Source organism: Macaca fascicularis, chromosome 17 (genome assembly GCF_037993035.2).
Source record: "Macaca fascicularis isolate 582-1 chromosome 17, T2T-MFA8v1.1".
NCBI lineage: Eukaryota > Metazoa > Chordata > Mammalia > Primates > Cercopithecidae > Macaca > Macaca fascicularis.
In genome coordinates this window covers 5,718,575-5,736,270 of record NC_088391.1, presented here as the reverse complement: position 1 = coordinate 5,736,270, position 17,696 = coordinate 5,718,575, and the positions used below count along the sequence as shown (strand labels likewise).

At 41.6% G+C, this 17,696-nt stretch overlaps 1 protein-coding gene across 5 annotated transcripts in view; it reads right to left on the bottom strand.

The window, feature by feature from the left end:
- ATP8A2 (ATPase phospholipid transporting 8A2) overlaps nt 1-17,696 on the bottom strand; it is a 651,919-nt gene that overhangs the window by 442,774 nt on the left and 191,449 nt on the right. For all 5 annotated transcript variants that reach the window (XM_045376972.2, XM_045376974.2, XM_065533079.2 and 2 more), the window contains 5 exons: nt 15,469-15,557; nt 14,707-14,751; nt 10,089-10,164; nt 2,979-3,084; nt 1,853-1,935 (listed from right to left, as the gene is read on the bottom strand). In XM_045376972.2, coding sequence (XP_045232907.2) covers nt 1,853-1,935; nt 2,979-3,084; nt 10,089-10,164; nt 14,707-14,751; nt 15,469-15,557 — 399 coding nt within the window. The remainder of the gene's footprint in view (nt 1-1,852; nt 1,936-2,978; nt 3,085-10,088; nt 10,165-14,706; nt 14,752-15,468; nt 15,558-17,696) is intronic.

Genomic DNA, 17,696 nt, shown 5'->3' with positions numbered 1-17,696 from the left:
CTGACTTGGTAGTACAGCAGTAAGTTTGTTCTTTTACTCATATGCAAAACCTAAATTTGAGAATTGGTGGTTTGATGAATGGTTGAATAGGATTCTTTTTATTATTTTTATTTACAAGTCCTAACTAATCAGGTAGTCTTTTGTGATCCCCAGAAATATGACCTTAAAACTGTAATGAGGTAACAAAGAGGGGTCAATGCAGCATATAACACCAGGAGGACGACACCAATAGGCTCTCTAGGTTCCACATTTACCTGGCATTGTGAGTGAAGTGGAAGCACCTGTTCTCTTCTGTCTCTCTCACCTATGATCCAAGCTCCCAACCTCCATTTTTGCAAATGCAGAGACGTGCAGCACCCACACAACTGAAAATCCTACGGCTAAGATTAAAATTCTCCTCCAACTGAAGGGGAGAAAAGACCTCATTTTTAAAAAGCTTCTGTAAGGGAAATTCTATATTCAATCACTACTTCATTCTACTTTTAATGGTGGTACCTTTCCCTAAGCTAAATTCCCTGTTGACTAAAATAAGCATAGTAAAAGTAAACATGACCAAATGAACTCATCTCTGTACTCCATAAAAAACTGAAGATGCCAATAAATGGGTACTTTGTATAAGATATGATATTTTATAGGTTTTGCATATAACTAAAAGACAAAACTTACTACAGTACTCCCAAGTCAGGAACAATATCAAGTCATTATACCATTTGGAAGTGAATTTCAAATGCATTAAAGGTCTATGGATTTAAGGATGCATCCACAAAGCCAAAAACTATAATCCCCAAGTCTTCCCCAAATGGAGGGGTAGGGAAAGGCAAGGGATGGCAGGGACTAGCCCCAGACCCTCATCATCAATCCAGACAATAATAAAACAGCCCTTCTAACTGGTTATCATGAAAAACACCACTGCCTCACCAGTCGTAACCACCATTTTCCCCTGTTGCCCATTCCAAAGGTCTGTATTTGATCTTCTTGTTGATATAATTATTTTTCTATCACTAAATTTCTCCCTTTGGCCTGTAAGTAGGGAAACTCAGAAGAAAATCAGAAAATATGTAAACCTCTTGACTTCAGTTGCAGGGGGGGATCCCTCATACAAATAAAAGATCAAAGCCGTGCACAGTGGCTCAGCCTGTAATCCCAGCACTTTGGGAGGCCAAGGCGGGTGGATCACTTGAGGTCAGGAGTTTGAGACCAGCCTGGCCAACATGGCAAAACCTCGTCTCTACTAAAAATACAAAAACTAGTCGGGCGTGGTGGCACGTGCCTGTAGTCAGTCCCAGCTACTCGGGAGGCAGAGGCAGGAAAATTGTGTGAACCTGGAAGGCAGAAGTTTCAGTGAGCCGAGATAGCACCACTGCACTCCAGCCTGGGCAACAGAGACTACATCCCAAAAAAAAAAAAAAAAAAAAAAAGAGAGAGACAGATCTTAACTCTGACTCCTCCCCCAGCTGAAGAGACTTCTGAAGAGACTGTGAGGCTTCACTGAGTAAGAACTCGGGCTCTGAGGCTACAAAGAGACGTAGAACCTGCCCTCAAAGACAAGTGGACCGCTAAGTTATTTTCCCAATTATTATAGAACAAAGAGTAGGTTTGTGAAGTTCTTTGCTACAAATAATTTCACATCAGTGTATGAAAGACATGTGGAAAAGCATCCTCAAGGGCGAAACAGTACTGCAATGCCAAACAACTCAAACAAGCTCATACAATCATATTAACTCCAGTTTTTCACAGGTCTGATTTTTCACCAAAAGAGAAGTTCAGCTATCATTTACAACAGACATGCCATTTCACATGCACAATCTTCAAGAAGTAGGTGATCTGAAACGTGCACACACGTGTTACTCACCGCTTCTATGATGACTGAGAACGGCGTTCTGGCTGTGAAGACAAAGCCCAGCTTTTTAGCTCCTTTCACCAAAGCAGCTTCATCTGTCAATTGGGAGTTGGTGAAACATTGACACATCACTGGTAACGATAGAATTCTGTTCAGTGTCCCTTTTCAAATTAACAAAACCCACTCTACTGAAGGAGGCCTGGTGTTATCTGCGCAGTAGTGAGGACTCGGGGTAGAGAAGCGCTTTCTCTTCCTACCACCAGGGTTCTGAAATGAGCACTTCTGTTAGGTGGAGGGCTTGGATCTATGCTAATTCACCAGGACAAGAATGATTTCTATTCTTGCTACTCTCGCTTGGGATCAAGTTCTCTCCGATAAACCTAAGTCATAGTCCCATGGCTCCCACCAAACACCTCCTCTGAGCAAGGCAGTATTTTAGTTGTGCTGTGGGATTCCCAAGCCCCAGGAAGTAGGTAAAGAGAACCCCCATGCACAGCTTCCCCAGCAGGAAGAAAATCTGTGAGGCGGGGAGGATGAGGAAGCCGCCAGCTCTGTTCTTTCTTCAGAGCTCTGTCAAGCCCAATCACCTCTGCCAGGAAATGCAACATAACCAGGGTCCTCCCTTTGCTGTTAAAAAGGGGTTATGAGAGGCCGGGCGCGGTGGCTCAAGCCTGTAATCCCAGCACTTTGGGAGGCCGAGGCGGGCGGATCACAAGGTCAGGAGATCGAGACCACGGTGAAACCCCGTCTCTACTAAAAATACAAAAAATTAGCCGGGCGCAGTTGTGGGCGCCTGTAGTCCCAGCTACTCGGGAGGCTGAGGCAGGAGAATGGCGTGAACCCGGGAGGCGGAGCTTGCAGTGAGCCGAGATCGCGCCACTGCACTCCAGCCTGGGTGACAGAGCCAGACTCCGTCTCAAAAAAAAAAAAAAAAAAAAAGGGGTTATGAGAGTCAGGAGAGCCCATCCCGGGCTCTCTACGGCTTTGCACCTGTAGCCACAGCCTGGCCTCAGGACGAGGCCAACAAAAGACAGCTGGATCTATGGCGCTGACTACACGGCAGCATCTCCAAGAATAACTGCAACACCCAGGTCTCCTGAGAAGGGGCCAGCCGGGGGCACCCGGCCAGAGTCCTCACCTGGGGATGAGGCCTGGTAGATGATGTTATCTCCATCCTTCTCAGGAACAACCGTGTGGCACACGGCCAGAAGGGTGAGGAACTCCTGAATGCAAGGGGCTGTGGGCTGCAAACGTGAGGCGGGATTAGTGTCAGTCACAACACCTTCAACAGGCACCAGGGCTCACACAAGCAGATCCCCGCCTAACATCCAGTCATCCTACTGCTCCCTGTAGGACAGGGTAGAGATCCTTAATATGGACCTCAGCTCCTCCTCCTACCGCTCTGGTCTGGAGTCCCCAAGCCGGTTCTCGCGCGCACTAATCCTTGGGTTTCTCTTGGAATGCAGCTCCTACGCTTCAGCTCAAGAGATGGGGAGAGAAAAGAGGAAGAGCCTTCCTTGTGCCTCAGCACACACTGCCTCCTCGGGAGCCTCAGCCTTGCCCAGCTGCTTCCATTTACCCACGTGCTTCCATTTACCCACGTGCTTCCATTTGCCCACGTGCTTCCATTTGCCCAAGTGCTTCCATTTGCCCAAGTGCTTCCATTTACCCACGTGCTTCCATTTGCCCAAGTGCTTCCATTTACCCACGTGCTTCCATTTGCCCAAGTGCTTCCATTTACCCACGTGCTTCCATTTGCCCAAGTGCTTCCATTTACCCACGTGCTTCCATTTGCCCAAGTGCTTCCATTTACCCACGTGCTTCCATTTGCCCAAGTGCTTCCACCTCCCCTGTGCTTCTGCTTCACCCAGGTGCTTCTGCTTCACCCAGGTGCTTCTGCTTCACCCAGGTGCTTCTGCTTCACCCAGGTGCTTCCGCCTCTCTCCGCAAGATCCTCCGGAAGCCTGTGTTCTGCCTCCCTCACTGCTGTACCTCAGGCCCCATAAACAGAAGATGCTTCCATCTCCAGGCTCCCATTCCCCTCCCTGATATCTGTTCTATGCAGTGTCCATTCTTTAGGTTTATAACCTCTCAATACCTGTAAAGCAGTGCATCTCTCGCCCATTACTCTTGAACAGCAACAAAAACCAGAATTGCCCTGGATATGTATTTAATAGAATTCTCATTCTCTCTGGGAAAAAACATAAACTTTTTTATTGGTATTAGAGCACTTTTATAACTAGTGGGAAAATAATGCTGTCTTCCCATCTAAGAAAACAGTGTGTCTTCCTATGGATTAAAAGCTTCTAAATATTCTAAATATAAGACCTAGCATATGTCTATTAATTATTTTATTTGCTCAAAAATTATTTTGGTGACCGTTGTACATGAAGTACTGTGTAAGGCATTTTATCTATTGCCTTTTATATTATGAATGGAATCTTATTTCCATTACATTTTACAGTAGTTTCTTGTTGGGATGTAAGCAGAAACATTGATTTTTGTAAGTTAATATCCAGTTGTCACTGAGCTCCTACTAGTTCTCTGAATTGCCATTGACTATCCTAGGTTTTCAATGTCGACAATTATATCAGCCACAAATGAGAAGTTTTCCCTTTTCCTCCCAATATACAAACTTTCAATTTTCACCTGTCTGCATGAGCTAGCACTTCCAGAATTATGTTCAAGGCAGGGGGATAACCAAGCTGCCTTTTCCTGGGGTTATTTTAATGTCAGTGTCTCTAATGCATCCCTTTTAAATAGGCAACTGGCTATAAAATTGAGATTGATTTATATCATCATAAGAAGGAAGCAGTTATGTGCTTTCTCTTTTTATAGTTTTATGGTTTTTTAGTCATAAATGAATGACGACTTCCACAAGAATATTTTTACTTTCTTCTCTGTCTTATGAATGTGACTTAAGAGGAATTTTATGGAATCAAATCACAACTATTCACATGGCTACTTCTTATCATGAAAAGAAAAGGCACATTAAATTATAGTTCAGTGAAGTCATGAACTTAAGGAATTTACACATTCCTCAAGGCCTGCATTGCAAAAATGGTAAGAAATTTTCCCCAAAAGCGCTTTCTGTGAGAATTTAGCTTCAAGTCAAGGTTGCCTTCCCCTGTACCTGAGAACCATCCAACCCTGAACATAACCTTGTCCCATAATGAAACAACATAAAAAGGGTCTTAGATTTTACAAATAAGTAAACCTAGTAGTGAAATATTTTCTAAGAGTTATAAAGAATTGCACACATGAAGAGTCTTCTACCTCAAATGGTAAGCCAGACAAAATCCATGAAGATTTTTTTTAATCCTAAAATAAAATTAACCTATCATTGGTTTTCTTCCTATTGCATTCTATAATAAATTAGGGAGAAGAGACAAAATTAATCTGAAGCCTATGAATGCTTATATTTTTTTTTGTGTGTGTGTGTGTGATGTGTGTGTGTATCTTCTTAGATGTTAAAAAATTGTATTGTGGTAAACTAGACATGTAATATCTATCATTTAACCATTTGTAACTATAGAATTCAATTACATTTTAAATACATTCAACAATGCTACACAGCCATCACCACTATCTATAAACAAAACTTCATCTTCCCCAGCAGAAACTCTATACCCATTAAACAATAACTCTCCATTCTCTCTTCTCTCTACCCCCTAGTAACCTCTATCTTGTTTTCGGTGTCTATGAATTTGCCTATTGTATGTACCTCACAGAAACAGAATCATACAATATTTTTCCTTCAGTTAACAGCTTGTAATATGTACAAAATGCCATATATCTAGAAATGAATATTTTCTATTTATTTGGTGAATTTAAAATAGCAGAAAATGATACATGTCTAAATTGTTTTGCAAGCGAAATTGCAGCTACAAATTATCCAAATCATATACATATATAAATGATTTCTTCTTGAAGACTCAAGCTCAGAAGTCTTAGGCATAATGATTCAACAGAAAATTACATCTTCTTCCTTGGTGAACCTTTGGAAATTTATCCCACACAACTGGGTTAGCAATGTAAGCAGGGGGTTGCATAAACTGTCCCCCGAAATTTCTCACAGGTTGATTCTCTAAGAGCCAAATTCCATCTTGGCTATCAGCCCACACAAAGCTTAACACAGTCCTAAAGGACCCACAAAATTTGAAATGATGATACAGGAAAAGAGAAAATTCTGTAGCAAACGCAAGTATTCCCTTGGGAGGAAAGGAAGGGTTTTCTTGGACCAAATGCTTTAATTTTAGTCAATAGTCCCAAGACAATATAGATGAGAATGTGGGGCATGTGCAGCCGCAAATCCTCAAATACTTCTTCCCTCTCCACAAACATATTTTCGCAAAATGAACAAAAACATTGGATGTTTTTAAGCAGTTTAAAACCAGGGCAAAATAATCTAATAGGCCCTGGTTTTAAACTGCTCAAAAACATCCAGTGGGTACATTTAATTCAATCCCACATCTCCCCAAAGAAAAATATTAGAGCCTATTCTATGGTCTTCATTATTATGGTGGAGCTAGAAGTTAAATGTCAAAGAGTTTAGTTAACACAGTAGCTAAGATGAAGAGTACCTCAGAAGGCCTCAAGGATCCAAGAAAGCTTAAAAATGGTACACATAGGCTAGGAGGCTTTTACTAAAAATTAGAAAATAAATTCCCAAACCCATCAATCAATTCCTCATTATGCCTGTACTGAAACTCTATGAGTATCCAGTATTAAAATGCCCTTGAAGTCTCTGTGTTTGGATGGTCATCATAAAGTCTCCATGGCAGGGCTTCCTTTTCACAGGGGTTGCACCTGTCCCTACTCTCAATGGCTTTTCCACTAAACTAAAAGGAAATTTGGCTCAGGAGGGCAGACGATGAGGAGGAAAGGAAAGAAGAAGAAAGATCACTGACTTATATAAACAGTAAGATTTCTTCCTAAAGTGCTTTCCACTCACCACAGCCACCAAGGAGGAGTCAGGAAAAAAGCAGTGGGCAGGGGAAGGCAATGGGAGAGGTATTAGCTGTGCTCAGATCTCCATTCAAACATCAACAGAGGACAGGCTCAAGAAGAGTGTGAGATGGACAGTCAAAACCCCAAAACCTCACAGGGACCCAGAACACCAGTCCCGGGCCAGCTTTGGAGAGAACACCAGCGAGAGTCAGAAATTAACTGAGCCAAGCATTGAAATCTTTCAAACACTAGGATCCCAGAACCATGTAGGGGGTCCCCAAAGAAGCTCTTTTCCAAGTAAAGATTTGCCCCAGGCCACTGGGTTTCTACGGCATCCCACCTTTATGTCAGTGCAAATACCATTCTGTGTGGGTGGCCACACTGCTCACATGTCAACAGTTATGGTAGCCACGACAGTCACCAAACAGAATGGGATTCCTCTCTGTCTACACAAACCAAAATCACCTCCTCAGCTGCACCTTACCTATCCTGCAAAAGCATACTATGACTCCTAAGAATTTCCCATGTCTGCTTCCCCAGTGAACAGGAATCCCTTGGGTATTTTTAAATCATCTCTTCCCCTAGTACCGACAGCAAGGTATTTCATGTAAATGAGGTCCTTAAACTGTTTGCGAAATGAGTGAATAAATAAATGAGTCTCTGATGTAAATGGGGATCCAACAGTTTGCTGCTATTCCTAGCCCAATACTGGAATTCTGTGATGTTCCGTACACTGTGCTCATCTTATTTCCTTTGCTACTTTCTCCTTGTTGATCTAGGAAAGCAAACTCGTGAAACTGGACCGAGAACAGTCTCCGGAGCTCCTGTGTCACCCTTCCACTGTCTCCTTTTCCATTCACCATCCCAACTTGAACAGATATATTCAGTTGCCCACCTGTGTGGTTACCCGCGACCTGAATACTAGTTGAAAACACTTGTTTCCTCTCGAGTGCTCAAAGTACACTTGTTTCTTTGACATCTTTGATTAAAAACACCTTCCTGCAGAGACGATTCTTCAGAGGCGCCACTCTTCTGCTTGGAGAACCTCTAGCCTAGTAGCTGGATCTACCTCTAAGATCAGAATCCAAGAAAGGATTCTCTAGCTGTCTGTGACTGAAACAGAACATAGACTCCAGCAGCATCCTCTGTGGGCTTGGACCACTTCACCAGCCTCACCAAGAACTGAGTGGGGATAGCAGCATCACAGCCTGTGGGTGTGTGAGCTGTACACACCCACATTTCAGAAGTGCTGGCAACAAATGGGTACTAACTGTGATAGAGGAAAGTAGGATTTCCTCATGAAAACTTAGAAAAATCTTAAATATATCTGTCTCTTAAAATTTCAGAAATTTGGAAAGATAAAGTTTTAATTTTGCTCATGTTTACCTAATTTTAAATCTAGACATTTTTCAGAAAAAAAATCATATGATATCTAATTTATACTGACTTAACTAGTTGTGAAATGCTTTGATCAGTGAATAATTTTCTAAGTTGGCATTTTTCAGAGTAGCCTTTAAAATAACAGTGAATTACCCTTCTAGACATTGGCTTAGGCAAGGATTTCATGACCAAGAATCCAAAAGCAAATGCAATAAAAACAAAGATAAACAGCTGGGACCTAATTAAACTAAAGAGTTTTTGCACAGCAAAAGGAACAGTCAGCAGAGTAAACAGACAACCCACAGAGTGGGAGAAAATCTTCACAATCTCTACATCTGACAAAGGACTAATATCCAGAAACTACAACAAACTCAAACAAATTAGTAAGAAAAAAAAACAAACAATCCCATCAAAAAGTGGGCTAAGAAAATGAATAGACAATTCTTAAAAGAAGATATACAAATGGCCAACAAACATATGACAAAACGCTCAGCATCGCTAATGATCAGGGAAATGCGAATCAAAACCACAGTGCAACACCACCTCACTCCTGCAAGAATGGCCATAATGAAAAACTCAAAAACAATAGATGTTGGCATGGATGTGGTGATCAGAAAACACTTCTATACCACAGGTGGGAGTGTAAACTAGAACAGCCACTATGGAAAACAGTGTGGAGATTCCTTAAAGAACTAAAAGTAGAACTACCATTCAATCCAGCAATCCCACTACTAGGTATCTTCCCAGAGGAAAAAATACTTGCACACATGTTTATAGCAGTAAAATTCACAACTGAGTATTGTGGAATCAACCCAAATGCCCATCAATCAACGAGTGGATAAAGAAATTGTGAAATATACATATATAATATATACACATGTATATATACATATAGAGAGAGATGATGGAATACCTCTTAGCCATAAAAAGGAACAAATAAACAGCATTTGCAGTGACCTGGATGAGACTGGAGACTATTACTCTAAGTGAAGTAATTCAGGAATGGAAAACCAAACATCCTATGTTCTCACTGATGTGTGGGAGCTAAGCTATGAGGACGCAAAGGCATAAGAATGACACAGTGGACTATGGGGACTTTGGGGGAAGGGTGAGAGGGAGGCGAGGGATAAAAGACTACAAATACGGTGCAGTGTATACTGCTCAGGTGATGGGTGCACCAAAATCTCACAAATCACCACTAAAGAACTTACTCATGTAACCAAATACCACCTGTTCCCCAATAACTTATAGAAAAATTAAAAATACATACATAAATAAAATAACAGTGAATTGATGCGATGCTGCAGCTAATACTGATTTGAAGTGGTGTGATGTCATAGTTAAAAATCTAACAGACCGAAGTTTAAGGCTCATTTCTACATTTATGTGCTGGGCAACTATTTGCCAATTTAATCTCTTATTTAACTTCCTTGTCACCTCCCAGATGTGATTCAGATGTTGACTAAAATGTTGAAGGAAACATATGTTAGTTGCCTGGCACACAGTTGAATGCAATAAATGCTACCTGTTATTATATAGATCTTACTTTTGTTTCCTAAAGTATCCTAGTCAAAGGATATGCAATTACACTTGGCCTCTTAGATTCACAACTGTGACAAAATAGTACTGCAGAAATCTTACAAAGCAACAGCAATTGGAACTGTTACAGAATTCTGTGGTAAGACTTGTCTTGATCTTGGTGTGATACTTTACAAAGTCATCATGTATTGAAATACACTAATTCATGCACAGTATTCACCACAAAGCATCTCAGATCACTTCTCAGAAGGACTCACACCATCAAACTGAGACTTTTCCCGGCCTCTAAAACTGCAACTTGCAAAATACTACACGCGTATCTATAAGAAAGGTGCATAGTAAGCTGTTTGCTGTCTTCAAAGTAAAACAGAGCACTTACATGGCGATCCTCAATGTTCTTCAACAGCCTGGGGTCATCAAAGTCACAGGAATCACTACAGGGAGGAGGCATCCGACTGTAAGAGAGAACAGAGAAAATGTATCCAATTCAAAAGTTTCTGTTAAGTTAACCCAAACCTGGAAAGAATCTGCCTTCCAGAAGAACCATACCTAAAGTCCTGTAGGAATTCACATTAAACTTTCAAAGGCTTGGAATTCTGTATTATTATTTCAAACCTCAAAACAATTAATCCTGGAGTTTACTATAAATAAAATATTTCACGAGTTATTGTAAAGAACAACAGTTACGAGGAACAATAGTTACAAGGAGAAGAAACAGAAGCCAGGGATCAAGACTATGACTGTCATTTCAGCTGGCCCCTGAGTCACTTCTACCCGAGAGAACTTCCAAGAGTGTCTGCTCAAAGCAAATAAAACAAGAGGAAGTATTGCACTGTATACATGCAGCCATTTATGGCCAGAGCTCATATGTAGGAGACGGAAGACAACAAATAATTACAAGAAAGGAAACGATATGATGGCTGTGAGCTATCACACTGAAGAAAATGTGAAGAACCAACTGTATATTCATTTATCTCCACTCCCTCCTGAATTTTTTAAAAATATTTATTTATGGGCCGGGCGCGGTGGCTCAAGCCTGTAATCCCAGCACTTTGGGAGGCCGAGATGGGCGGATCACGAGGTCAGGAGATCGAGACCATCCTGGCTAACACGGTGAAACCCCGTCTCTACTAAAAAATACAAAAAACTAGACGGGCGAGGTGGCGGGCGCCTGTAGTCCCAGCTACTCGGGAGGCTGAGGCAGGAGAACGGGCGTGAACCCAGGAGGCGGAGCTTGCAGTGAGCTGAGATCTGGCCACTGCACTCCAGCCTGGGCGACAGAGCGGGACTCCGTCTCAAAAAAAAAAAAAAAAAAAAAAAAAAAAAATTATTTATTTATTTATTTATTTATTTATTTATTGGGATAAAGTTTCACTCTTGTTGCCCAGGCTGGAGTGCAATGGCGTGATCTCGGCTCACTGCAACCTTCACCTTGCACGTTCAAGCAATTCTCCTGCCTCAGTCTCCCAAGTAGCCGGGATTACACATGCCCACCATCACACCTGGCTAATTTTGTATTTTTAGTAGAGACAGGGTTTTGCCATGTTGGTCAGGCTGGTTTCAAACTCCTGACCTCATGTGATCCACCTGCCTCGGCCTCCCAAAATGCTGGGATTACAGGCATGAGCCACTGCATCTGGCCCCCTCCTGAAATTTCATCATTGTCAAGACAAAGACAATGAAAGAAGACATGACAGCAGAGTGTATGTCAGTCTTCACTCGAAATAGGTATCAGAGTGTAGTACAGCACAGAAAACAGCAACCAACAGCTTGCAAGGGGGAGCACCTATAATGCAAGCTGATGCCCTCAACAGAGTGCTGGGAAGGTGGAACAAATGGCAGTACAAGGCACCTGTGAGGTACAGGGAAGGAGGAAGATGGCACAGCTTCCACGTCCACTTGTGAAACACTTCAAGAATCCTCTCACATCCCATGCAGCCAGACAACCGAACTTTCCACAGCCAGAAAAAAAAAACTTATCTTTTACAGAAATTAAACCAGAGTAGTCCTGAGCCCAGGGACACTGGGCACACAGGCACACATGTGGATAGGCTGGGGCAACCTCCCAAAACAGTGTTTTAAATGAAATTCTATATATGCTGAAAGGTACAATCACTGGCCCGCTGCCTCCACACAGCTTCCAAAACAGTTAGACCAAATTTATAGCCCTTGGCAGGAAACTAGAAAGTTCTTTTTATGAAAAGAAAGCTGACCGGCTGACAAGAAAGACCCACAGACACTGACATCCAGGGATCCCTTAACACAATCATGGGTCCTGGCTGATCATTCTCCGGGAAGGCAATCAGTCATCAACCACAGGGTCCCCACTCCACACACAGCCCTAGCAATCAGGTTTCTTGTGTATAAGCTTTAAAACACACGCAGACAGACAGCATCACTCTTTATAAGGGAAACAGGAATCAAAACTACAATAAGGTGCCACTTCACACCCATTAGGATGGCTACTATAAAACAAACAAAACCTGAAAAATCACAAGCGTTGGCAAGGATGTGGATAAAGTGAAACCCTTGTGCACTGCTGGCAGGAATGTCAAATGTTGGCTCTGCTATGAAAAATAGCAAGGTTTTTCCTCAAAAAGTTAAACACAGAATTACCATATGACCCAGTAATTCCATGTTTAGGTGTATACCCCCAAGAATGGAAAGGGGGGACTGAAACAGATACCTGTATGTCAATGTTCACAGCAGCATTATTCACAGTAGCCAAAAGGTGGAAGCAACACAAATGCCCATGAACAGATGACGGGATAAACAATGCGTGGCATATACACGCAATCGAACATTACTCAGCCTTCCAAAGGGAAAAGATTCTGACACATTCTACAACATGGATGAACCCTGAAGACATGCTAAGGGAAATACGCCAAACACAAAAACACAAATACTGTACAATTTCACTTGCATGAGGTACCTAGAACAGGCAAACTCATAGAGACAGAAAACAGAGTGGTGGTTACTAGGGTCTGGAGGCAGGCAGCAATGAAGAATTTTTGTTGAATAGATAGGGCTTCAGATGAAAAAGTTCTAGAAATGAATGGTGCGGATGGCTGCAAAACACTATGAATATACTTAGTGCAACTGAATTGTACATTTAAAAGAGTCAAACGATAAATATTATGTTACACATATTTTAGACAAAAAGAAATAAAAATATCTGAGCACACAGCTAATGATCACCAGGTTTTTGAAGAAAGCCTATAGAAAACAAATCAAAACACCACGGGTGAGCGGTAGGGAGGGTGGGAGAGGAGAGCAGAGAAAACACAGAATGCAAAAGCAACGTTAAGGGAATGCTTTCAAAAACCGAAAGTGAGATCATACGAAAACCTCATGATAAAGGATAGAAGATCAAGGTGAAAAAAATACCAGGAAGTAAAACAAAAAAAATATGGAAAATGAGAGAGAATGATAACAAAATTGGAGGATCAACCCAAGAGATTCAATATCTGACTATCAAGAGATGCAGAGGGAACAGGGAAGCTGGAGAGGAGGAAAACTATCATAGAAATAATACAAAGACACTGCTGAGAATCAAGAAGAGGAAATTCAGAGACAGAAATGGCTCACTAGTGGTCCACTGAATGTCCAAAATAATGGAAAAAATTCACTTTGGGAGGTCCAGATCACGAGGTCAGGAGATCAAGACCATTCTGGCCAACACGGTGAAATCCCGTCTCTACTAAAAATACAAAAAATTAGCCGGGCGTGGTGGCGGGCGCCTGTAGTCCCAGCTACTCGGGAGGCTGAGGCAGGACAACGGCATGAACCCGGGAGGCGGAGCTTGCAGTGAGCCAAGACGATGCCACTGCACTCCAGCCTGGGAGATAGAGCGAGACTCCATCTCAAAAACAAAAAAAAAAGGAAACATTTTAAAACCTGCCCAAAGCTTCATGGTTGAAATGGCATATGCCTAAGGAGGTACAGAAAATCTGAAATGCTTCCAAAGGGGGCGGAGCAAGAGTAGGAGATAAACTCTCATCATCCACGGTAAAAAGTAGAATAATGTCTAAATGTTTTTAATTTGTCTTTCTTTTTTTTTTTTTTTTTTGAGACAGAGTCTTGCTGTGCACTCAGGCTGGAGTGCAGTGGCACGATCTTGGCTCACTGCAACCTCTGCCTCCTGAGTTCAACTGGTTCTCCTGCCTTAGCCTCCTGAGTAACTAGGATTACAGGCGCCCACCACCATACCCGGCTAATTTTTGTATTTTTAGTAGAGACAGGGTTTCATCATGTTTGCCAGGCTGGTCTTGAACCCTGACCTCAAATGATCTGCCTGCCTTGGCCTCCCAAAGTGCTGGGATTACAAGTGTGAGCCACTGCACCCAGCCTAAATGTCTTTAATTTAAAAATTAATATAAATATTACCTTGAAATATAAAAATAAAATTTTTTAAAAAGCAAAAGCACTGAGGTTGACTGCCTCCAGGGAATAGGGAGTGAGTGGGAAGTACTGAACCAAGGGCAGTCGATTTTTTGGTAAAAGTCCTGTAGTATCTCCGGACTTTTCAAACCATGTTCATCCTTAAATTTTATCTGGTTTTCTTTCAAAATAACATATATGCAACTTTTATTTACATAAAAAAATAGGAAGGTGAGAAATGCTAATAAAATTATTCGAGGGCGAGCCTGGTTTCTCACACGTGTAATCCCAGCACGTTGGGAAGACACAGCAGGAGGACGGCTTGAGGCCAGGAGTTTGAGACCAGCCTGGGCAACATAGTGAGACCTCATTTCTACAAAAAATTACAAAATTAGTCAGGCACGGTGGCGCTTGCCTGTAGTTTTAGTTACGCAGGAGGCTGAGGCAGGAGGATCACTTGAACCCAGGAGTTCACGACTACAGTGAGCTATGACTGTATCACTGCACTCCATCCTGTGCAATAGAGTGAGGCTGTCTCTAAAAATGTAAATAAATAAATAAAAACTATTCCACAGGCTTTTCCACTGAAGTGTCAAGAAGTGCTAGAATCTACTTACCAGAAGTCATCTGAGGACGGCTCTCTTGCCAATTCTGGGAAGTGACTGCCAAAGAAAGGGAAAACAGAGTGGTCACAAAACTGTGATCAAAAGACAGACATTCTGATCAAAACCTGAGTAAATGTATAATTCTTAGATTAGATATACAAACTTACAGATTCTCAGGGACTTCTTACCAAGTTAATTGCAGAAATAAACCACTTTTGTTGTTGTTGTTGTTGTTTGTTTGTTTGTTTGTTTTGAGATGGAGTCTCACTCTGTCACCCAGGCTGAAGTGCAGTGGTGCGATTCTGGCTCACTGCAACCCCTGCCTCCCGAGTTCAAGCGATTCTCCTGCCTCAGCCTCCCGAGTAGCTGGGATTACAGGTGCATGCAACAATGCCCAGCTAATACTGTATTTTTAGTAGAGACAGGGTTTCATCATGTTAGCTAGGTTGATCTCAAACTTCCAACCTCAGGCAATCCACCTGCCTCGGCCTCCCAAAGTGCTGGGATTACAGGTGTGAGCCACTGCGCCCGGTCAGAAATAAACCATGTTTTAACTGTTCTGAGTTTAATTTGGGATCCATTCAGCTATAAACGCATTCCATAGTAACTACATATCTAAATCTATTGTAAAGGATTTCGATTTTTTTTTAATTTTGAAAGGATCTTTATCCTTTCAAATCATCAGTAAGTCAAGATATTTGACTAAGTAGCTAAAAATAAACTTACTTACTTGAAAGACTACAAGTAAATTTTCAGTAAGTGATAAACACTGACCCATAGGTTACTCCGGCAATGCTGCACTTCTTGAAGTTCATGATATTGCACGTAAGCGTTCCAGTCTTGTCAGAAAAGAGATATTTCACCTAAATCAAAGAATAAAAGAAATATACATCAGGAAGTATTGAGATGCAAAGATCAACAAATGAAGTCTTCCCCTCTATATTTTTCAAAACCTGTATGAAACGGGTAGATTTGCTTAAAGCAAGCAAATTAATAACAAAAAATATATTAATACTTTAATGTTTAGACCACTTAACAAACCTTCTTCCATAACTAATTATATAGTCAAAGTGTATCGAAATATGCAGACGGAGCTGCAATAACAGCTCTGACTGAATGATGTGCTACTGGTTTATATGCACTATCACTCTACATGTAACATTTGAGAAATGATGTCATGGATTAGCAAGGGAGAGGAATTAACAGAATTGCCTCCAGAGGAATCTCCGGTTTCTCAGTAGTCTTCCAAAGAGGCCTCAGGACTTGCTAAGTGGTAGATACCTTCCAGAGATCCCAGAGAACTGGCCTAGGGAAGCAGCGTTTTACTGTTGTATAGAAGAGGGACTCATTACATGAATTGCTTACTCAGTAATTTTTCTTAATGATACAATATAGACAAATACACTGGGAAGTTTTTTGAAAACGATCAAAGGGACTTCAAGTATTCAAGCTCCTAAAGAAGTCAAATACTACCTCTAAATATAATATTAGTACCCTAGGGGTAATTTATACTTTAAACACATTTTTATATGCAGTAAGTCTAGGGGTATGGAAAATTTAGTAGAATCTGCCTTTTAGTAAGCAGGGATTCTTTCTGCATTCTCAAGAAAATTAAAATATCATATAAAAAATTAAAGGCCAGGTGCAGTGGCTCACACCTGTAATCCCAGCACTTTGGAACGCCAAGGCAGGTGGATCACCTGAGGTCAGGAGTTTGAGACCAGCCTCGCCAACATGGCAAAACATCATCTCTACTAAAAATACGAAAAAAATTAGCCGGGCATGGTGGCAGGTGCCTGCAATTCTGGCCACTCAGGAGGCTGAGGCAGAAGAATCACTTGAACCCAGGAGGCAGAGGTTGCAGTGAGCTGAGATCATGATATAAACAAATATTGCACTCCAGCCTGGGCGACAAGAGCGAAACTTTGTCTCAAAAAAAAAAAAAAAATTAAAAATGAACATTTTATAATAAGGGCTTATCAAGATTTGCTATCACTTTGCCTACTAAATTTTAACTTGTCCTTAAAGTACCAACTCAAAACTTCTTCCCCATGCAAACGTTCCCATACCCTCAATTAGGATGAATTACTGAAGCATCCACGGGTACTTTCAATCCTTGAATTATTCAGGTCGAGTTCAATGACACCTGCAGACAATTATATACTGTGCACTGTGCTAAACTAACAAAGGCAACCAAAGACCTTGTCTAGGGCACACCCACACCCTCACAAAGTCTCCAGAGAGAAATGGACACTACATCACTCACACCCCTTATTTTACTGTATTTATGTTTGGAAAGACTGTTATGGGAACATAGAAAACAGACTAACCAAGCCCGGAAAACTGGAGAAGAGTTCAAAGAGGAGGCAAATTTAGCCTGATATGCACCAAGAACTCACTGATTCTTACAGGAGAAGGATTTTACCAACAGATAAAGGAAATGACAAAGCCATTCTAGAATGAGAGAACATAAGAAAAAAAAAAATGAGGATTGAAAGCCCAAGGTCCAAGGCCTGCTCTGGGTGCTGTACCCAGCCCTATGTGACCAGAGCACCAAAGGCAGTGGCAGGATTTGTGCTCTGTGCCAAGGACATTCTCTGTAATAACAATCCATCCTATTATACTAAGAATTTAAGAGCACTCATAGAATATACACAATTTAAGGAAAGACAAAGCAAATATTAAGTAGGTTTGGAAAATTATATCAAAGAAACAATCACCTGCTTTTTTTGTCTACAAAGGTCTATTTTAATCTACAAATTTGAGCCTCAGTTTTCTGGCAATAAACTCAAAAATGATACACAAAAACCACCACAGAATTCACTCTATCCTTGAGGAAAGAGAAACGAAGAAAGCAAGCCTACCTCCATAGGGAGTTTTTCTAACCCTCAGATGGATGAGCCACGTCTCCTGCATTTTCACAGAGGGACACTGAGGAGCAGGGGAGATGGAACATGGTAATGTTCCTTCACCAGGCAGGGAAGCTTGGGAAGGCCAGATCT